The sequence below is a fragment of the Cynocephalus volans genome, chromosome 10, assembly GCF_027409185.1.
Source record: "Cynocephalus volans isolate mCynVol1 chromosome 10, mCynVol1.pri, whole genome shotgun sequence".
In the NCBI taxonomy this organism is placed as follows: domain Eukaryota; kingdom Metazoa; phylum Chordata; class Mammalia; order Dermoptera; family Cynocephalidae; genus Cynocephalus; species Cynocephalus volans.
This window is the reverse complement of record NC_084469.1, coordinates 48,854,403-48,877,158: the sequence shown is the minus strand read 5'-3', so window position 1 is coordinate 48,877,158 and position 22,756 is coordinate 48,854,403. Positions and strand designations below refer to the sequence as shown.

At 46.1% G+C, this 22,756-nt stretch overlaps 1 protein-coding gene across 1 annotated transcript; it reads left to right on the top strand.

The window, feature by feature from the left end:
• The first annotated feature begins 4,987 nt into the window (after positions 1 to 4,987).
• LOC134387371 (protein FAM240B-like) lies at positions 4,988 to 11,412 on the top strand. The gene is made up of 2 exons (XM_063109857.1): positions 4,988 to 5,130; positions 11,238 to 11,412. The coding sequence occupies exons 1-2, from the start codon at positions 4,988 to 4,990 to the stop codon at positions 11,410 to 11,412; spliced, it is 318 nt and encodes a 105-aa protein (XP_062965927.1).
• Positions 11,413 to 22,756: the final 11,344 nt, after the last annotated feature.

The following is a 22,756-nucleotide window of genomic DNA, read 5'->3' as shown; positions in this document are numbered from 1 at the left end:
TTACTCCTAAGTGTTTATTATGAAAATAACCAGAATAATTCATTCGTGTGCCCTTCTGGCCACTACAGTTATTTAAATTTACTGCTCCTGATTTTCGAACCAGTGAGGATGGAAGACAATACATTTATCCGGGTACCAAGAAAAACAGTTATCCCATATTCTCAGAGAACCTCAGGATTAGAGGAAACAAAAAGCCATCAGAAGCACAGCCTGCTCTGGTCTTCACACAGCACAGGGTGAAGGACGCAGGCCGAAACTCGGGAGGGGTGAGTGGAAATATCTGAAATCGGCCTCATGAAAACATCAGCTGCACGAGAACAGGACAGAGACACCTGAGTTTGGAAAGTTTCTCATGCAAAACACAGGGGCTTGATCTTGTAAATGTTTCCAAGGAGCCCAGGAGGGCTCAGGACCCTGACAGGTTTTCGTGTCTACACCCTCCTTAGTATTTCTTATTTGTGTGACTACGCAAACACCACCGATCCAACCATGGAAGATCACAGAGGCTTTCCCTTCTTCTGACTCCACAGGGAAGAACCGGAGAGTCAGGCCTTTGCACTCTCTCCTGAGCCGGACAGGGCAGCACCACGTGCACACCGCGTGGAGTCCATGATTATCTCTGCTTGGAGCAGGTGCAGGTGCAGAGACCACCTGTCAGGGATTAGGTTTTCCATCAGTACCCCCAGGGAAAACTGGGCACCTCTTATTTCCTGCTTCCTGCCTTACTTTAATATTTTCCTAAAAATGCTTTTCTAAAATTACTGTCAATTTTGTCTCTTGAGGGTACAAAGCAGGCAATGCTGGCTAGTGCTGTGCTGCTTGGAGTGAGCAAGGCAAATGCAGGGACAGGTGTAAAACAAGTTTGAAAAGGGGGAGGGGAGGGGGGTCGATGGTAAAGCTCGTCTAAAACGAAATGCATGTCCTCTTACAGAGGTTCTTACAAGTTGTCATCATCCTTGTCAGGAAAATAGAATAGTTTGGTCAGGCCCCTTGCCCTGCCTCTGGTTGGGGGTGGTGCAGCACATTCTTTGTAAACAAGCTGTGTGTGGGTGGAGTTGGTGTGCATGTGCCCCCATGTGTCTTTTTAGTTTTGCTGCTATTGTGTGTTTTCCAGTTTGTGGAGCTGCTGTCTGAACTGCTGGTCGGTAGAGAGCTTGTGTCTAAAAATAGAGCATGTTTACTCTGCTGGCTGCTGCTCATTTTTTTCTGTGGACTTTGCTGGTAGCAGAGTTTCTGAGTTTCTCTTTGGACTGCCTAGCTCCTAGACGTGTGTGTGCTGAATAAAGCCTATCACTTTCTTCAACCAAGGCTCCAAGGACCTTTTTGCCTGTTACCCAGCTCATAGACCTGCGTGTGAAGGGTTTGTGAACGGCTCGAGGGGTCTGTGAGCTCCAGACCCAGCCCTAGCTCTGCAGTCCTAAAAGCCACAGTTCAGGTTTCCCAGCAGTTTCCAGCAAAACGAGCTGCTAGGTCATCAAACAACGTGGGTGTTGAGCCCTGTCGCCAGCCTCACGGCCACAGTCAACTTTTGTGAGACGGTCACTTGTTAAACATGCTCCGCACCATGCAGCGGACGTGATCAGAGGGCCTAGCCACACACAGTGCAAATTCAGCACCATCAGTGCCGTGTGGTAAATAGGCACCAAGAGCTTTGCTGGCGGCGTCCCTGTCCCCTCCGGCGTCCCTGTCCCCGTGTCCCAGGTTTTCCAACGCTGACGGCCAGCGATGCAGGGAGAGAAGCCTGGAGCACGGGCTGGGTCAGCGGAAGCAACGCGGTTGACGTCGCGGGTGACGAAGGACGCCGAGAAAGTGCCCGCAGGTCCCCGGTAGCTCGGTGGGGCTCGGGGAGGAGCTCCGGTCCCAGCTGCTGCTCAGAGGTCGCTCGGTGCGGGGACAGGACGGGGGCTGCCGCGGGGGGCTGTCAGGAGGGAGGGACAGAGGGACAGCCGAGCAGCCCGGTGCCCGCAGGGAGGACCCAGCCCGGGAGGGCACGTCGCCGCCCCCGGCTGCAGCCGTCTTGTCGTGGCCGCAGGGCCGGGCCCTCGCGGGGGGACGAGCGGACGCGCGAAGGGCGCCCCTGCGACGCCTCGGGGCAGGGCCGCAGCCGAAGTCCCCCGCAGGTCGCGGCCACGCCGCGGAAACCGGAGGGAACGCGAAGCGGACCCCGCCCCGCGGTCGGTGTCCCCCCGGCCCGGCCCGGGCACGCGGCTGCGCGGCCGCGGGAAGTCCCCCTGCTTATCCGCCCACTGCTCCTCCGGCAGCGCGGTCCCCGCGCGGGCCGCTGCCCGTCCTCGCCTTCCCTGTAGCACTAAGTGCTCGTCCTCGTTTGGCCACGTCGCCCTTTCTCCGGACACCGGATCCCCGACGTGCGCTGGACCCTCAGGGACCTGCGAGCCGGTCGCGCGCGTCAGAGGCGCCTCCCGCGACTCAAGCTGCACGTGGTGCGTGTGACGTTCCTGCCGCTCGAAGCGACACTCGCCTTATCCGTGCCTGGGGACAAGGGGAGGCCTCAGGTCCCCGGAGCTCGGGCCAAACCCGCGGGAAGCCCCGCTGCTGTGGAAAGGCTCACACGCCACGTTCTGCTTCCGTGAACGACAGCACAGGATCCGGCCTTCGTCTGGGAAAGGAAATTCGTGGGGAAACGCCCTCAGGGGACGGGGCCGGGGTCGGGCCTGCCGTTCCCGGACCGAGCGGCGCTCCGGGGACAGCCTCAGCCGGCTGCAGACGGCGCCCAGGTCGGAGCGCCCCTGACCCGGGGGGCGCGGGCACGGAGCCCCCGCAGACCGCCCCCCAGTGCGTGGGGGACCCACTGCCGGGCCAGCGCTCTCTGTGAAGAACTAAGGTGGAAAAGGGTCATCTGACTTGACTTAACGGAGAATAACTGAACACCTCCTAGATGCTCGAGACATTAGAAAGACCAAAGTAAGACCAAGTCCCTCCCTTCTAGAAGCTCCACCCCGCTGAGTCAAAAGGCCTCAGTTTCTGAGTCACAGGAAAGAGTGACATCTCAAGGCCAGCACCTCCTTCTGGAGGAGCGTCTGGGTGTGGTGGGAAGAGCCTGGGCCCCGAATTCGGGGCCCTACCCCGTTAAGCCAGTCAATGCCTCTGAAAATCACCTTTTTCTGCAAAGTGAGATGTTAATGAGCTTGATTTAAAACCATTCCACAATGTGTACATATTTCAAAAATTCACTTTGTGTGCAATAAATATATATAATTTTGTCTATTAAAAACAAATTAAAATTTTTAATTAAAAATAAAAAATAAAAATTTTAGTGAGAAAACAATGGCTCTCACATAGCTGTGTGTGACAAGAGTCACCCACAGAGCACCTGGCAGATAACAGACACTTGTGAAATGTTCCCTCTCCCTTCCCTTCCCTCCACCCCATCACCAGGACCACCCACCCACATGCTCCTGGCACAGTTTTGCCCAGGGCAGCTCTGGATGCAGAATTGACCAGGTAATTAGGAGAGAAAGAGAATGACAGAAGTGGATTTTTAAAATACCCAAAGCTGCTTTCAGTTCAAGCTTCTTCTTACCTCAGGACCTTTACACATGCTGTTCCTTTCGAGTGGGAAGATCTTGCTGCCCCTCAAATAAAGGCATCAGTTTCTATTATTATATTTGTAATATAAATATAGATTACTATATATTTCAAATATAAAATAATAAATGTGGTTTATTCCCTGAAGCTTTTTTTAAACTCCTCTTCCATCCCAAATCCTCTGGGTTGACTCAGGGAAACCCAGCTTGCATGGGGTCACTGGGACTCTGTATCAGGGGAAAAAGGCATCGGGTCCCTTCCAGTCTCCAGCCAGGGCTGGAGCTCTTCTCCGAGCCAGTGCTACCAGCAGGCAGGGATGGATCTTTTTCTCAGTACTCCCCATCTACCTGCCCTGTGGAGTCACTAAGACCCAAAACCTGGGCAATGTTCAGGTAAAAAGTAAATATTTTTGAGTCTTCAATGTGTGTACTTGCATGGAACACACACACACGTGCCAGAGGTGCTTGCTCTGGAGAGAGTCATTTCCAAAGACAGTGGCCATTTCTCATAGGGAGGATCTATAGAGCAATAAGCTCCACTTTGGAGATGAACAGCTTTTCCAAATTCTATTTCTCAAGTTTCCTCCCACCTCACAGAGTTGCAGTGAGGATCAAATGAGCCCATCTAAAAGGTCTGTCACACATTAGGTGCTCAATAGATGGCAGAGGTGATTGTCATTCTGCGAGGAAGGATGGAAAGCGCAGAGCATTTATGGAGTGCCTGCTGTTTGCCACACATTGTGTTTAGAGCTTTTGCTTGTACCACTCATTGTACACACCAGTGCACACACGCGTGCACACACAACGGAGAAGCAGCTGTTAAAGGGCAATTTTTAAAGAAAGTTAAAATCATGATCCTTATGCAAATATACAATGAATTCATATCAAAACTTTTATTTAACTTATAAATAATGATAAATCTAGTAATATATTACAACTTATTTGAATGAAATTTTTTAAAACACATATACAGTACAGGCAATCAATACTGAAATGAATCTACAAGTAGATGAAAAATTGATATTCATAGGTATATCCATTGCATTCTGCTGGACAAGAGCTATTGGAATTTCTATGTTCAATAATTACTTGCATTACTATAATTTTTCTTACAGAATCTTTACAGAATTTTAAAATCACTCGAAGACAACGAAAGGGGCAGGCCCATGTAAAATCGGGTAATCTGTGTTACCAGACACCGCTTTAATTTTTGTGTATTTCAAAATTTTTTGCAGTATTTTTTGACATAACTAGTGTTATTCCCATCTGCAGTTGAGCAAATGGACTCATAATATGAGGAATGATGTGTCTATAGTCAAACACACGCAAAAAAAAAGTGTAAATGGTAGTGTCTGCATTCAAATTCATCTTTCTATCTGTCCAAAACTAGAGTGGCTTTGTTTGAAAGGCTGAGATTTGCTTTTTCTTCTGTATCCCAAGGGATGAACAATCAATACATCCGCCGGGAAGTCTTCTGCTGTGAAACCTGCCAAGAGCTCAAAAGCTTCTGGGAAAAAGAAATTAGTAAACAGACTTGCTACCGAGAATTGGAGGAAGATCGTCAGGGAAGAAGCGCTCTGAAAAAGTAAGTGGATTGTTTCTGTAATATTATTTTTAAAGCAGGTTTCCCCAGAAATACGCCAGATGTGAAAACGGGACGGGGAGGGAGGTTATCCACTGTTCTAAGGATGTACGTGCTGAATATGGTGTCGCCAAGGCTGCAGGCCCCAGGAGGAGGTGAGAACAAGGCTTGGACAGATCCCAGAGACGGGGGTCACCAAATGCCCCACAGAGCCGTGGGGGGAGCACCGGGTTTTGGTCAGGTGCCAGAAGACAGGAGCTGGGGAAAGTCTGAACCAGGGTCTTTACTAGGGTTTCCGTGCGTTGGCTCGTGTGAGTAATTCCAGTGGGCTTTGGGCCATAGGAGTAGCCTCTAGGCTCCCATGTGCCCCAGAAATGATCCCCTTCTAAAGTGTGGGGCAGTTTTCTCTTCCTCCTATGATCAAAAGAATAAAGCTTCATAATTTGCTCATCATGAAACAGTTCATCATTGTCTCTCCCAAATAAAGGTTGAAAGATGTGGGCGCAGCAGCACTCAGGACAAGGCAGGCCGTGGGCCGGGGAGTGGAGGCAGCTTCCTGTGTCTCCTCCGTGCCTGGGGCCACCTACCAGAGCTGTCATCCTTATCAACCGTGAATTAAAAACCCAAAAGCCTTCTTACTCTGGTAAACAAGGAAAGAAAACCTAGCAGTTTTGCTATTACTTTTTGCTGGAAAACAAAACTAAAACAAACACACACACACACACACACACACACACACACACACACACAACAAAAAGAATCTAGGTGTTTTCAAAGCAAAACCAGAATGTGGGAACTTTTGTTTCAATCCATGCTGATCTGAGCAAACAGTCTGAAACACTGTCCTAACAGAGCAATAATATCCCAGCATAAACCTGCAGACCACCAAATGTCACAACCCCCCGGGTCCCTATTCCAGCCCTGCGGACGACACCTCCCCAAACTCCACTTCCACAAATGCCCACCTCGACACACACACACACATACACATAACACCCACACCCATTTTATGCTGCCCCCCGTTTATAAAAGGTAAAGCCAAGCCACTGTGCCATCAAGAAATTATCTAAGTGAACAGCAGAGAGGAAAACCTCAAAATTTTCCACCAACCGCTGTATCGATAGGAGAAGAAAGCCAACAGTGTCTCGTGTCCCTCTCCGTCTGCTGGCCTAACTGGCACGATCACATGCCCAGGCTGGCGGAGTGTGTTTCATACACACTTGAGGGTCCACTAGATGCAGAGCAGGCAGCCGAGCTGGAGAGCGTCCATCTCCCTGGGCACTGAAGCATCGCCAGAGGCCATGGACGTGCGATCACAAGGTGAAGGGGGTGGCCCCAGAACTGAAGACCCTCTACTTTCCCTGAGTCCGGATGGGTTGGTCCTCTGGAGAAGCTGAAACTGTTTCCAAGCAACTCACTGAGGCAATTGGAACAGTCAAAAGCACTGTGGGTGCTACGCATGTCCATACCTCCTGGTTCGCCTGGACCGCCTGGTGTACACCTGTCCTGCTGGGATGGTTGCATTCCCTCTTACTTTCAGAAGTATCTCAGTTTAGATGATAAGTCATATGAACACCTAAGTCTGAGTAACCAGCCTTTAGTTATAACCAAGAAACTGCACAGAGCTTATGCGAAAAAAAAAATTATAATATTTTAACGCAAGAAGCGTGGTCTTCAAAGTACTTCTTCAGAATTTAGCAGAATGTGCAACGTTAGGTAGATATTAAATCTGGTGGATTTGAGAAGGGGTGGGGGGTGTTTTCGAGCCTCAGCCTAGGACCACTGACTGCCCTCTGCTCTGATGCTTGCCCATCAGCTGTGCCCATCAGTCTGCTTGCAGCTGCAGGCAACAAAAATCTGACTTCACAGTCTGCTAGCTAAATGCAATCATTATTTCAAACGTTTGCTAAGACAAGAATTCATATCCAAAGAATAAGCAGCAAGAAATGTTGTAGATTTTTCATTCAAAGTGACAGGGTAGAAAACATGGCTAGTAAATTGAACTGGTCAGATCAGGGTCCAAAGCTTGTCTGTCAGGCTGGGTTGATCAACTGAGACCCAGGCGCGTGGCCTGTAGTGGTAAAGTAGGTGCAGGAGAATCGCCCTCCGACCTTTCATGGTAAAGCAAAAGAGCAGAGATTAGGGTTGGAGCAGTGAGACCTGAAATGCCAGAGTTCAGTCCACTGTGAATTCCTTGGGGACGGGGACTGCTATTTCCTACTCTTCTTTATGTAGCGCAGTGGCCACAGCAGAGCCCCGGCGGCCGCCCTTATGGATCCACCACCGCACCCAGGCCGAGGCCACGCTGCCCGGACGGCCCTTGCCAGGGGCTGGGCATGAGGGGTTAGGGTGGCAGGGCCCCCTGTGCCAGCCAGAACGTGCTGCGGGCACCCCCAGCCCTGCCGCCTGCTCAGGCTGCCGCTGTGTTTTTCACAGGCCTTTTCCCCAAATATGCTTCTTGGAGGACCCAGACTTGCAGGTGTGTCGAGTGCCCATGGCCAGCAGACGACAGGGACGGCTGATCCTCACATAAGCGTTAGGAATACGGCTTAAGGACCTCACAGACACCACCCTGCTTTCTAGTTAAGCCCCAGACTTAGCAAGGAGAATCTGCGTTTCTACATATCAACTACAATTCCTCCACAAATCCGAAGAATCCAGAACAATAAATACTGAACATTATCTGGTCTCTATTTGAAATGAGGCCAGTGTTCCTAGGCTTCAGGGAGAAATGTTCTCTGAGCTTTAGTGCCAGCCGCATCGTTTCTCTGTGGCATCTGCATTTTCACACCAATCTTCAAGCATTGTCTTCCTCACATTGACCTTCCCTACTGCAAAGTAAAGGCTCCATATAGGCATTCGTCAGTTTACTGAGAGCCCCAGAGTAAACAGGAGCACACAGAGATGAAAGTTGTTGGCCACAAAGGGGCAGCAAATATTCTAAATAGTCATAAAATGGGATTTAAAGGTACTTGGGGATATGGGGACCTGGATCTTCACCACTGGCAGTAAATAGTGGCATGGCTGTTATAAAAAGTGAACAGACGTTATGAACCCCAGATTTCTAAATTCTATTCTTAAAGGAAATGCACATATCAGATGTTCTGATTCAGGTTCTCCAAGGAGTAGAGGCCACGGCAACATCAGATGTGCATGCGATATGCTGGGGAGCACCTGTGAGAGGGAACAGAAGGAAGGTGAAGGGTGCTGAAAAGTGTCTGACAATCACCTCTGGGGGAAAATGTGTGCACGTATATACATATGTAAGTTTATTGTAAGTCTTACTGATATAAAGTATATGTGGCACCCAATTCACAAATAATAAGAAAATGCGCAATGCTCTTACATAAAATCTGCATTGCCACCTGATTCTCACAGTATGCTTTCGCTCATTTTTGCCGACCTCTCGTATCTGTAGCCAACCAGAGGTTGCAATTCAACCATGATTTGACAAAAGTAGACAATTAATAAATGCTTGGTTACTATTCAGTTCAGCAAGGAAGTCACACCATTGACATTATCATTGATAATAGTTTTTAATACTGGAAGAATATTTCCTTTTTTTTTTTTTTTTTTTGCTATTCGTACTCTCATAGCTACAGACATGACACACTCCTAAATTTAATCTGAATTATTAAGATTTGCTCCATCCCTTTTTAAAATCTAGACCAGGGGTCAGCAAACATTTTCTGGAAAGGATCAGGTAGTAAATATTTGGGGCTTCATAAGTCATATAACCTGTGTTGCAACTACTTGGCTCTGCCGTTGCAGTACGAAAGCAGCTACAACAGTATGGGAACAAAATATGGAAACACATGGGCAGGGCTGTATTCCAGTAAAACCTTATTTACAAAACCAGGTGACTGGCCAGATTTGGCCTGAGAGCCAATCCTTAGTGCAGACAATGAACAAAACAATAAATCAAGCCATGCATGATGTAGAGTGCTGGCAACTTCCGTGGTATAAATATTCCCACCATGGGCTGTTTCATCCAGTGAGATGTCAGGGGAGATGAGTTCGGAAGAGGTGTCAGCTGTAGCACCTCACTGTGTAGAGCTTTTACCCTACAGATATAACAGACCCAAATAACCAGAGAGAACACTGGTCATTGTAAAGTCTACGAAAATTATTAGGAAGAGATGAATTATGCATAGTTACTGTCTGTTTTAATATAATTTAATTAATTGTAAGTTTACATTATTTACTTTTAATAATGTCTATATTTAATAATCAGCTCACAAAATTCCTGAAAAGTTCATAATTGGTCCTCACGGAGTGTTAGGAGCCAGCTCCGGCATGCCAGCAGGAGGAAGCCAGAGGTGGGAAGAACAGTCCTCAGACTGTGACGTAGACCTGAACGCTGTGAAGGAGAAAGGGACGGACAGAGGACTGGTGACAGCAGGGCAGGCCCAGGGAGTTTTGGACAGACTAATGGCGAGTCCTTGGGCCAAAATCGCCTGGTAGAGAGGTGGTGCATCTTGCAGGAATTGGCCTGTAGTAACGCCTCTGCCCTGCTCAGGCGCTGTCTGGGAGCAGCCCACAGGAAGCGTGGCCTTGGCATTTGACCTGGGCAGACACAGACGGGAGGTAGCTACAGCCACCAGCCAGCCACACTCCCCACATCTGAGCGGCACATTTCCACGGCCACCATACCAACTAACAGATAAAGTCCCTTCTGTTAATGAACAAACGCACATTATGTTACGAAGTCCACCAGGTTCAATGAAGCGGCCAGGCAGCAACCCTTACGAGCCAACCTTACAGGATCCCACGTGGCAGACGTCATGTGGTCAGAGGCAGACTTAGTTACAGAGCTTCTCAGAGACACTAGCAAGGAGAGCTGTGAACCGGGATGTTCTCCAGGTGCAGAAGTGGATCACGAACTAGAATACAGGACGGATACTTGATAAGCTCAGGCAATCACTTCTGAGCGCTGGGGCAGGGCGTGCTCAGGGACTGCTCAGGGAGCAGCGCCCGCCCTGGCCGCAGACTGCACCCCGGTGCCACTCACGCTCAAGGTGGAGGAAGGGGGTGGCGACAGCCAACGCCTTGACCAGGCCCCCCCCCCGCGCCTCTTACTTTTCTGTCAGTATTTCAACTTTCAGTCCTCGGTTGCTAACGTGCTTATGCAACAAACAACGTCAGACAGTGGGCAGACAGGCCACGTTCCTCCCAGTCTTTCCTAGGCCCGTAATTGAGCAGAGTTTTAAGTAAGTTTTCCTGGAGCCAATTTGGTAATAGGTGTCTAGAGCCTTCAAAATATTTATCCTCACTAAGGTGTAATATTTCACCTCTGGGAATCTCTCTGAGGAAGAGAGGCTGGGAGATGGAAAGAGTATTAAGTATTACACTCATTTTAGGGTTATTTGGAAGAGTGAAAAATTAAGGTGACTCCAATTTTTCTTTGTTCTTATTTGTGTATTCTGATTTCTCTGTAATAAGCGTGTATTATCAACCCCCAGGACCTCAGAACATGACTCCAGATGCCTTCCATTTTCTCCTGGGCCCATAATTGAGCAGAGTTTAATACCATCAGCTTTGGGGCTAGAATTTTAGCATATGCGTTTGGGGGGACATAAACAGTCACACCATAGCGGTTGAAGGTCCATTTTTTGACTATGATGTAGAATGTTCCAGCACCATTTGTTAGAAAGACCATCCTTCCTGCACGGCGTTGGCCACATGCATGTGTATTTGTTTCTGGACCCTCCAACCCAGGCTATTGACATATTTGTCCGTGTGCCAAGGCCACACTGTCTAGATGACGGGAGCTTTACAGCAACTCTCAAAATCAGGTAGTGTGAGTCCTCCAACTTTTACTTCTTTTGCCTTTCCATATAAAATTTAGAACCACCTTGTCGATAGTTGCAGAAAAATCTTGCTGGAATTTTGACTGGAATTACATTGACTCCCCATAAACGGTTTGGGAAGGATCCAATGTAGAGGAAAATCTCTTCATAGTCTCTGCCACTCGCTTACTCATTTTTTTTTCTTTATTCATTTGTAAAAGCCGTGGAATTCTTTTACAAATATTCTTGAAAAGAAAAAAAGCCCTTCAGTGGCAGCAGATGCAGGGACAGGTGCACTAACCACGGTCCGTCCCTCCCCAGGCTGCGGGCGGAATGGAAGCAGAGGCTGGAGCAGAGGCTGCGGGCGCTGGACGACGCCAGAGACGAGGAGAAGCGGGCAAAGCCCGCGCCCGAGAGCTGCGCCCTGCGGACCCCACAGACAGCAGCCACCGAGGGCACTTTTCTAGGAGAAAAACTGACGCCCAAGTTATGCTGACTTCCTGAGCAGGACACTCTCTACTTGCGCTCCCATTTGTGAAGGGATTTACATGTGAAACCTTCCCAGTGCTAATGGGAGTTATTATCCAGCTCAATCCTCTCTGCTGCAGGACAGGATGACCACAAATGGGATGGGAAGCTTGGGCTATTTAGTATAAAAAGCTCCTGGAATTAGCACTCCCCCGGTTTCAAAGGCCATGTAGCATAATGCATTTCCACATTTTCTTCTCATTTTGAAATCTGAGTGTTTTCTTTAAGCTCACTGAGGGCGATGACCTTGATGGGAATCTGGGTTCCCCAGGTCTCCTGGAAAGAAAGTCATGAAGTCCTATGTTCCCTTCCCCACTTTCTGTGAATGCAGAAATGCAGCTGCTTGCAGAAATAAAACTGATTGATGAATAACACAGATCGAAAATGAACTAAACTAATGCTTTCTCTTCCTGTGAATTGGGTTGTGTTCTTTTTCATAAACTTGTGTCGTTAGAAACATGTGGTGAAGTGGGACAGTACTCAGTGAACTTGGTTGCTGCTTCACTGTGCTAACTCCCTTCACAGTGGCCTTGGTCAGCTCTCTGGGGTCACAGCAAATGTCAGCCCTGGCTACCCAGACACATTCTGGAACTTAAAGTCATGCTTACTTTAGCCTCCTCTCAGCCCCGAACATGATGGCAGGGCGCGTGGCCTCCTTCCACGGCAGTGACAAGGGCTCCTCACAGCAGGGCAGGAGCAGAGGGTGTTGAGCAGGAGCCCTGGGAAGCCAAGGAGGGCAGATGGCTGGAGGGATGCAAGAATGCTTCTGCGACGGTGCTGGGAGGACATCCCAGCCCTCACAGGTGCCACATGCTGACAGAAGCTGCTTCCCTTCGCCTCTCCTGGAAAACAGAGGCCACATCACAATGAAGAGTCATGGGTGGCAGGAAGGGCTGGAGAGTGTTTCCACCTCCCCACAGTGACAAGATCCAGGGCACCTTGCTCAGGCACCTGCTGTGGGCTCTGATTCAATTCAGATATGACAAATAAGCTGTAAATTACAGGAGGGAAATTGAGCAAAGTTGGAAAAGGAGTCTAATGAGAAAATAGCCTTTCAATGACTCTATAAGGTCCTAGAACCATGGGAATAAATATCAGGATACCGAACCATTTCTGGGGCTCAGGGAAAGGCCCCTGAGAAACTGATGCTTCTGCTGAGATCTGCGCTGTAGTAATCACTTCACTGCACGTGGGAACATCAAAACCTCATGCGGTGCACCTTCATACACGAGAGCACTTCAGAAAGTTCGTGGAAATATTTGTATTATCTCAATTCTATTTTTCCATGAACTTTTTGAAGTACTCTAGTATTAAATAAATAAATAACTGTGAGTAAGATTTGTCCAGGACAATAGGACAGAGGGGGTGTCTCGGGCTAAGGGGAAGGTACGTGGGACGAACTAAAGAGGAGCAAGAGACCGTGCAGGGTGCGGGGGAGCAGGGCCCCTGGGGGACAGGGATGGGACGTGTGTTGTTCACAGAGAACAAGTAGGGAGCAAGGGTCTCTGGAGCCAGGCTCAAGAATCTGGATTTATCCACAGGGTAAAAGGGGGCCACTGGCAGGTTTTAGGTAGAAGACTGGACAGATTATGTTTGCATTTTTAATTTTTTCAGATTTTCTGATACACATGCACCTACTGTGCATGCTGATGTAATCTTATCACAGCCTTTTATTAACTTTTCCTCCCTTGTCTTGGTCCTGGCTGGCTCCGCCCCTTTTGCTCACTCCTACCTTCAGCCACCCTCGTGCCCCTGTGACCCACGTGAACAACCTTCCGTAGCTTTCTCCACGATCGCGTGACCACGCGGGAGGGCACCTCAAATAGTTCACGGAAAACAAAATGAAAAGATAGTACCAGTCTTTCCATGAACTTTCTGAAGACCCCTCACACACACACGTGCACACGCACACACACACACACACACACACACTCTTCATCTAAATGGCTTTGTGTGAGTGTGTGAGTGTGACAACAGTTTACAAAATAGGATCATATTGTACTTTTCTGTGTCTTGCTTTCCTCACTCAACCGTACCCCACATAAATGCCTCCAGGGCCATTTAGCTCCAATTCACATTCTTAATGGGGCCATATGACACCATATGTAATATGGTGCAACATGGCTCATGAAAGGTTAATAAAAGCTGTGATAAGATTACAGCAGCACGCACAATATGTATGTGTATGTGTGTTAGAAAATCTGAAACAATTAAAAATGTGGTTGCTCCATAACAAAGTTAACAATTATTTTAGAGATGGACAGTCACATAATTTCCAGGTTTTTGCCATTCAGACAAAGCAGCAGTTATTATTCTTATCCATAGGTTCTTTATACTAGTGGGTTTGTACTGGAAAATAGGTTCCCAGAAAGGGGAAATTAGAACAAACAGTATTTGCAGTTTTTATTTCTGAGATGTTGCTGGAACACACTCCAGAGAGGCTGGGATGTTTCCGTTCGAAGCAGCAGTTATCAGAGTGTGTTTCTCCCCACCGCTGCCAGAAGTAGGTGCCTTGGCAATTTGGGGCATTTTCTAGTCTAAGGGGTGAAAAGCGAATCCCTTTGTTTCTTTGACCACTAGTGATTGGGGGTCTCTTTTCATTTGTTCGTATTTTAGGTGGATTTCCTCCTCTGTGAATTGCTGATTCATGCTAATTGCCCATTTTTCTAAGGTTTGCGTTTCCTGTCGATGTGTGTAAACTCTTAATATATTGTAAAACTTCACCCCTGGACTGTCACTGGCATTAGAAATTTAGAGGGCTGGGAGGGATTGCATAAATACTCATTGACAAGTCTGAAAACCTTGAAGCCATAAAGGAAAAAGTAGACACATTTGTCTATATAAAAGTGAAAAGCTTAAATGTGGTAAATGTTCCATAAGCAGAGCAGCTTTGGCAGATTGGCAAGTTTAGATGCTCACTCAGCTGCTACTGGGAAAATGGGCTCACGGGGAGATGGCAGGAGACAGCGGAGATGCATCAGGAGGGTGTTTCTGGGGTCTTTATGGCAGAGAACGGACATGAGCAAATAGAACGGTAGGGACTGCAAGCCGACTGAACGTAGAGAAGGGAGGCACAGAGCTTCTGTTCGTTTATTTTAACTAGCAGACATTTCACATGGGCTAAATAAAAAGAATGTGGAGCTTTGGTTTCCTCGTCGACAGCAAAAGGCACACAGCATCTGTATCCTGAGGTGGCTGAGATTCAATGAGCAGGTGCCTCAGCTCCTAGGGCACGACCAGGCACAAAGTGAGCCCTCGTGCACCTGAGCTCCCGCCTCCTCCACCCCTCCCTGCATCCTCCCAGCTGCCTCTGGCCTTGTCCTGGGTTAGGGGGTACCAAGCCTGCTGGCCAGTCAGAATCACCTGGAAAACTGTTTTAAGAACCTAGATTCTGGGCTCACTTCCAGAGATGCTAATCCTGCTGGTCTGATGTTGGGCTCAGGGATTCCACTTTTATCACACTGCCTGGAAGACCCCTCCTCGACGCTTAGACAGACTTGGGATTTGTTTCCCCAGAAGTTGCAGAACCTAGAGGAGAAGACAAACTCTAAGCTGAGTCTGAGCAGTAAGGTCACTAAGAGCAGTGTTCTGGGGGTGCAGCCTAGGGGTGGTCTCCCAGGGAGGGTGAGATCAGGCCTTGAAGGAGGGCAGAGGAACCAGCTCTGTGAAGGTGGGAAATGGCCTCTGGGCTGCCAGTGTGGGGAGTGGAGGGATGGAAAAGGAGGGGAGGTTGGAGCTGGGTGGAGAAGGCCCTTGAAAGGCCACACTAAGAAGCCTGGGCTCCATCACACTGGCAACGGAGACTCGTCAAAGGTTTCTAGGCAAGGGAATAACTTGCTAAGATCTTGTCTTAGTAGCTCAGCCCAACGACGCTGGCAGCAGTGTGGAGAATGCACTCTACAGGTGTCAGGGATTGTTGTTGTTAAAACCATGATTATCCAAACAGCTTTATTTGGAAAATATACCCTTTAGTGAACCTCCAGTCTGTTCAAGGTGAGTGAAAGCACAAGTGAGAGTGTGGTCTAAGAGATAAGATGTAGGGACCAAAACATGGCAAATCTGCCTTACGCTGCGACTTTAATCTTCCAGCTTTTTATTCCAAAATTATTAACCCTTTTCCTTTAGTAACCTTGTGCGAAACATGAACTGAAAAACAGCAAAATTGTGTCAAGTTAGAGGTGAGCTGCTCAGCTACTCTAAAAGGCTTTACTGAATTTAACCCATAGCATTATGTGACAATGAGTTGCAAGCAGAGGTCGTTTTGTCTTTTGGACAACTAAGCTTGATTCAGTATCAGTGACAGAAGAAATTAAAGCAGAAAATGTCCCTTTTCGTAAAGCAATTTAATGGGAAGATTGAAAAGAGCTCTAGACTTCCAGACCAGTGCACAGCCCTTAGGCTGTTTTGGTGCAGACAGGCTGAAATGCTGAAATGCGAGTGCCCAGCCCAGGAGACACAATGGCACTTGGAGGCTTTGCTGCTGGCAACACGCTAGATGCAGAGGGGAGGGAAAGGAGGGAGACACTGGTTAGAAAAGATTTACTGTCCTAGGCACACACACGACAGGGCAGCACCCAGAGACGGCTGGACAAATCAGAGGATGATTTACAACAGTGGGCTGCCTCCCCGAACACCACAGAGACTGAAACGCTGCTAAAGTGGCTGCCAGGCACGAAGCCAGGCTCCCCAGATGGCCGTGACAAGGACGGAGAGGGTGTGCCAGGACAACTCCCTCAGCCCAGGCTCAAGAAAATAGATTCTCCCGCACCAGGAATCTCACATTCACTTAGAAAATGAGAGTTTTCTTTGAAAATAATAATTTACTTGACTTTTTCTGATTATAAAAATATACATGTTTGTGGTAAAAATTGAGAACAGGAAAAAGAAAGTAAAAATTACCCACAGAACCACCACCTGGCAATAAACACTGCTAGTGTTTTGAAACCTGACATCTCTCTATTCACATATATTCAAAAAGAGAAAAATAATTTTTAAAAAGCGAGATTTTACCACCGGTTTTTGTCACCTGTTTTTCCATTCAATAGGATGCTGTGGACATCATAAAACCGATACAGATCTACGTCTTTTTTTGTTGTTGGTTACCTAGTCCTTAGATGTAAATAATTTATTTAAACAATTCATTTTTTAATAAAAATTTCAATAAAAGTTCAGAGTTATAACAGATGAATTACTTAAGCATATTCTACTTTATTAGAATTTACAAGGGGTTCCTTGAAAATGCTATTGCAGACGTGATCACACAGGAAGGCTGTGTGCATCCCTTTAGGGTATTTCCTATTTTATTTAACAATTCCCTTTTGCCAGAATTTCTGCTCTTTCACTCCTACAAGCAACGTTGCAATGAGCATCATGTACCTACTTCTGCATGATTGTTAGTTACCTGCTAAGGGTAAACCCTAAGCAGGGGAACCGCCATCGGAGGGCGAGCCGCACAGTAGGCGACTCCTGGCTCACAGCAGGGCCCCCTCACTGTGGACACTGTCGGTCTTGCCTGCCCAGTGCCCTTCCCTTCCAGCAGACTGTGACAGGCAGGGAGGAGGGAGACCCCACCTGCAGCCCACCTGCCATGTGGTGAAGGGGGGCTAACCCCACCCAGGCATACGACACAAGCCGGGCCAAAGAAGAGCCCCATCCTCTCAGTGCAGGAGACTGGCTCAGAGATGGTCCCGTGACTCAGTGGAAGCCCAGGAAGAGCCAGGCAGGGCTTGGGCCGCAAGTCTAGTACTTCCTGGTATGTGATTATCAGACCAGTGGTGGCCAAAGGCTTTTAAAAAATGTTTAATAGATGTGAATACATATTCATATATTGGTAAAAGTAAATTGAGATGTAAAGGGTTTTGGTGTTGGGGTTTTTTAAATGCATTTACTTAAGAAAAGAAAAACAAGCTTATTTTCTAAAATACGAAGCAAATAATAAGACAAATGGGACATGGATAAATTGATAAATGCTTGTGTCAGCTGTATTGGAGAAGCAGAGGCTTGGGGACCCTGCTCCACAGCATGGACAGGAGGGCAGTTTCCCCTGCTCTGCTCTGATCAGTGCGTGGTAAACTGCTCTTGTCACTACAGAGCACTAAGTACGTGTTGGGCAGTTGCATGTTTATTTCAATATATTAAAAACTCATGTAGAAGCATATACTCACGGTAGAATAGAAGTCCAAAGTGAACAGAGGAATCCAATGCAAAGGAAGATTCCCTCCCCACTACCCCCAAGGCAGACCCTCCCCTAAGGCCAGAGAACACGGGAAGGTGCATGAGCCGCAAGGAGAGGCCGGAACTGGGGATTCATCAACCTCCCTCCATGGATCAGGATTTTTTTCTCTTTTTTTGTAGAGGATTGTTATTAGTCCACCTATAGAATAAATAACACAAAACAGAGTTTGTTGCTGTGGTTGTCACTGTCTGAAGAAATGGACTATATTCAAAATAAATATTGCCTGAATGCGTCAAAATGATTGCATCCTTTTTGCAAATCTTGTTTCCTAATACAAAGATCGTAAGGATTCAGTCCATTGGACGAGATGTTGTTTTTAGACATGATCTGCCTCTCTGTTATCCAATTCAAGAAGTAGGAAATTATTTTTTCTTTCTTGTAGTTTAAATTTTTTAAAATTATTTTTAATTGAAACGTCTTGTACATATTTATGGGGTACAGAATTACATCTCAATATGTGCATACGGTGTGTAGTGATCAAATCAAGGTAGTCAGCAACTCATCATTGCAAAAATTCACCATTTCTTCATGATATGAACATGTGAGCCCGTCTCTTCTAGCCACGTGAGAGCATAAAATAAATGGCTGTTAATCGCAGATGCTGGCATTACTGTACACCGTAGAACTTATTTTTCCTCACCGTAATTCTGTGTCCATTAGCCAACTTGTCATATCCCCTTCCCCGCTCCCCTTCCCAATCTCTAGGAACCAGAGTTCTACACTCTGCTTCAAAAATTTCCACTTCTTTCTTTTTTTAGCTCCTGCACATGAGTGAGAACATGTGGTACTTAACAAAATGTCCTCCAGGCTCATCCGTGTTGCCCTAACCGACAGGATTTCATTCTTTCTCATGGCTGCTACATACGGTGTTCCACTGTGCATTTACACTGTATTTTCCTCATTCACTCATCTGTTGATGGACACCTCAGTTGAGTTGGTGTCTTGGCTATTGTGAATGGTGCTGCAATAAACCTGAGGGCACAGATCTCTCTTCAGATGCTCATTTACTTTCCTTTGGATAAATACCCAACGGTGGGATGGCTGGATCATATGGTAGTTCTGTTTTTGGTTTTTTGAGGAACCTCCATACTGTTTTCCATAATGACCACACATTCCCACCAACAGCGTCTGAGTTCACTTTTCTCTCCATCCTTGCAGGCATTTGTTGTTCTCTGACTTTTCAATGATGGCCAGTCTAACTGGAGTGAGATGATATCTCATTACGGTTTTGATTTGCATTTCCCTGATGATTAGTGGTGAGGAGCATTTTTTCATGTACCTGTTGGCCATACGTATGTCCTCTTTTGAGAAGTGTCTATTCGAGTCATTTGCCCATTTTTTAGTTGGAGTATTTGAGGTTTTTATGTTTTTGTTTTTTGTTATTTGTTTGTTTTGGGGTTTTTTTCTGTTCAGTTGTTTCATTCCCTTGTATATTCTGGATATTAAATCCTCGTCAGATGTATAGTTTGCAAATATTTTCTCCCATCCTGCCAGTTTGCCTTTCACTCTACTGTTTCCTTTGATGTGCAGAAGCTTTTCAGTTTGGTGTAACCCCACTTCTCTATTATTGCTTTTGTTGCCAGTGCTTTAAAATCTTCTCCATAATTTCCTCAGACCAATGATTTGGAGTGTTTCCCATATGTTTTCTTCTAGTAGTTTTATTGTTCCAGGTCTTACATTTAAGTCTTTAATCTACTTTGGGTTGATTTTGGGAAATCGTGAGAGATGTGGGTCTAGTTCTGTTCTTTTACATATTGATGTCCAGTTTTCCCAGCACTACTTATTCAAGAGTTTGTCCTTTCCCCAACGTATGTTCTTGACACCTGGGTCAAAGATCAGTTGACTGTAAATACATGGATTTAGTTCTGGGAATCTGTATTCTGTTCTGTTTGTCCATGAATCTATTTCTGTGCCAGTACCAGGCTGTTATGCTAACTATAGCTTTGTAGTATAAAATCAGCTAGTGTAATGCCTCTAGCTTTATTCTTTTTACTCCAGATTGCTTCAGCTAGTTGGGGTCTTTTGTGGTTCCATATTAATTTTAGCATTGTTTATTCTATTTCTGTGAGGAATGTCACTGGTATTTTGATGGGGATTGCATTGAATCTGTAGATCACTTTTGATAGTGTGGTCATTTTGACAATATTAATTCTTCCAGTTCATGAACCAGTTTTTATGTCCTTTTCTTTCATCAATGTTTTGTAGTTTTCATTATAAAGCTCTTTCACCTCCTTGGTTAAATTTATTCCTAGGGATTTCATTTTTTTTCTGTAGCTATGGTACATGGGATTGCTTTCTTGATTTATTTCTGCTAGTTCATTGTTAGTGCATAGAAATGCTACTTATTTTTTTTGAGAGTTTTTAAAAATTTTATCAATATACAATATAGTTGATTTTCGTGTCCCTTTACCAATTCCTTCTTTCCCTCCCTCCCTCCGCCCCATCAACATCATATCTGTTCACTTGTCTCAACAAAATCAAGGAATTGCTGTGACTGTTCTGTCTTCTTTCCCCACCCCCACCCCCCATATGTTATGCTACTGATTTTTTAACACTGATTTTGTATCCTGCAACTTTACTGAATTTGTTTCAGTTCTAAGAGTTTTTTGGTGGAGTCTTTAGGTTTTCTTATATATAGGATCTTGTCATCTGAAAACATAAAAAATTAGACTTCCTCTTCTCAGTTTGGATGCCCACATTGCTGTCTCTTGCCTAATTTCTCTGGCTAGAACTTCCAGTACCATGTTAATGGGAGTGGTGAGAGTGGCCATCCTTGTTTTGTTCCTGTTCTTAGAGCAAAAGCTTATAACTTTTCCCTACTCAATATGACGTTAGCTGTGGGTTTCTCATATACGGCCTTTATTGTGTTCAGATACTTTCCTTCTACACCTAATTTGTTGAGTGTTTTTATCATGAAGTAATGTTGAGTTTTATCAACTGCTTTTTCTATGTCTTTTGAGATGATCATACGGTTTTCATCCTTTATTCTGTTGATGTGGTGTATGACATTTATTGACTTGTGTATGTTAAGCCATCCTTGCTTCCCTGGGATATATCCCACTTGATCATGGTGTACAATCTTTTTGTCGTGCTGTCGTATTCTGTTTACTAATATTTTGTTGAGGATTTTTGCATCTATATTCTTCAGAAATGTTGTCCTGTAGTTTTCTCTTTTTTTGTTGTTTCTGTGATTTTGGTATCAGGGTGATGCTGGCCTCATTGAACGACTTTGGGAGAATACCCTCTGCTTCAATGATCTGGAATAGTTTGAGAAGAATTGATGTTCTTCTTAAAAGTTTGGTAGGATTTACCAGTGAAGCCATCTGGTCATGGGCTTTTCTTTGTTGGGACACTGCCGATTACTGCTTCAATGTCAGTGCTTGTTACTGGCCTATTGAGATTTTCTATGTCTTCTTGGTTCAGTTTTGGTAAGTTGTATGTGTCCAGAAATTTATCCATTTCCTCCAGATTTTCCAATTTGATGGCATAAAGTTGTTGATAATAGTCTCTAATGATTCTTTGTATATCTGAGGTATCAGTTGTAATGTTTCCTTTTTCATTTCTAATTTTCATTATTTGGGTATTCTTTCTTTTTTTCTTAGTCTAACTAATAATTTGTCAATTTTATCTTCTGAAAAAGCCAACTTCTTGTTTCATCAATCTTTTGTATTGTTTTTTGGTCTCTATTTCACTTAGTTCTACTCTAATCTTTATTATTTCTTTCTATCTACTAATTTTGGGATTGGAGTGTTCATGCTTTTCTACTTCCTTGAGATGCAGCTTTAGGTTGTTTATTTGAAATTTTTCTACTTTTTTGATGTAAGCACTTATTGCAATAAACTTCCCTCTTAGTACTGTTTGTGCAGTGTCCCATAGGTTTTGGTATGATGTGCATCTATTTTTACTTGTGTAGTTGATTGAATTATGTCCCCTCAGAACTCATTGGAGCTTGAACTGTGTTCCCCAAGTTTTATATATTATAAACTCAGTCCCCACTGTGATTGTTAAGAGGGTGGGAAATACTAATATGGTAATTGAAAGGTGGAGCCTTGAAGAGGTCATTGGATTGTAGGACTGTGCAGTAGTGAATGGGTTAAAAATGGTGGTCAGGGGTGTGGTTCTGAGGGCTTTATTTATTATTCATTATTATAATTTTTTCTTTGCAATTCAATAGTTTTCATATATTTACAGTTATGCAATCATCATCATAATCTAATTTCAGAACATTTTTATCACCCCAAAAAGAAACCTTGTACCCTTAACAGTCACTCCGCATTGCCCACCCTCCTCCTGAGTCCCCCAGCCCTGGGCGGCCACTAATCTGCGTTTTGTCTCTGCATTTGCCTATTCCGGACATTGCATGTGAGTGGGATCATATCACGTGCAGTGCTTTGTGACCGGCTCCTGTCACTTGCTGTAATGTTTTCAAGTTTCATCTACATTGTGCCAGTACTAGAACTTCATTCCTTTTTATTGCCAAGTAATATTCCATTGTATGGATACGCCACATCCTGTTTGTCCTTTCACGAGTTGAATACTTGGGTCACTTTAGGTAGTCTATGTCTTTTAAAGACGCTTAGCCGAGCCTGAGCCCTGCTCCTGTGGTGCTTTGAGAGCGGGTTGCAATACTTGCTACCTCAAACGCGATCCAAGTCATCATTCGCAACTGTCCTTGAAGTTGGACCAGCCTGGTGGCCACAGTCCCCTCCTGCTCAGTCATCTGAGCCGACATGGGGCCACTCGTGGCGTTTCTCATTGCACCCACGTCCCGCTGCAGAGATGCCGCCGTGTTCAGTGGAGGTGCAGCCCCGGCCACACGGTCCACGCACGCATGCTGTCCTGGAACATGCACAACTCCGAGTCACGTCTGATGCTGAGACTGCGGGCTGAGGGGCTGCGGCGTCACCGTCTGCAGAGCGGCTGCTTCTCTCCAGGACGGAGAAGTCGTCTGTCTCAGCCTCCTCTGCCGGGCCGCCCAGTGTGAGCTGCCGCTGGGACCATGGGCACCGCCGGTAGTTACTGAAAGGAAGAAACCCCAGCCCGAGCACAAAAGAAGCACAGCAGGACACAGGGACTC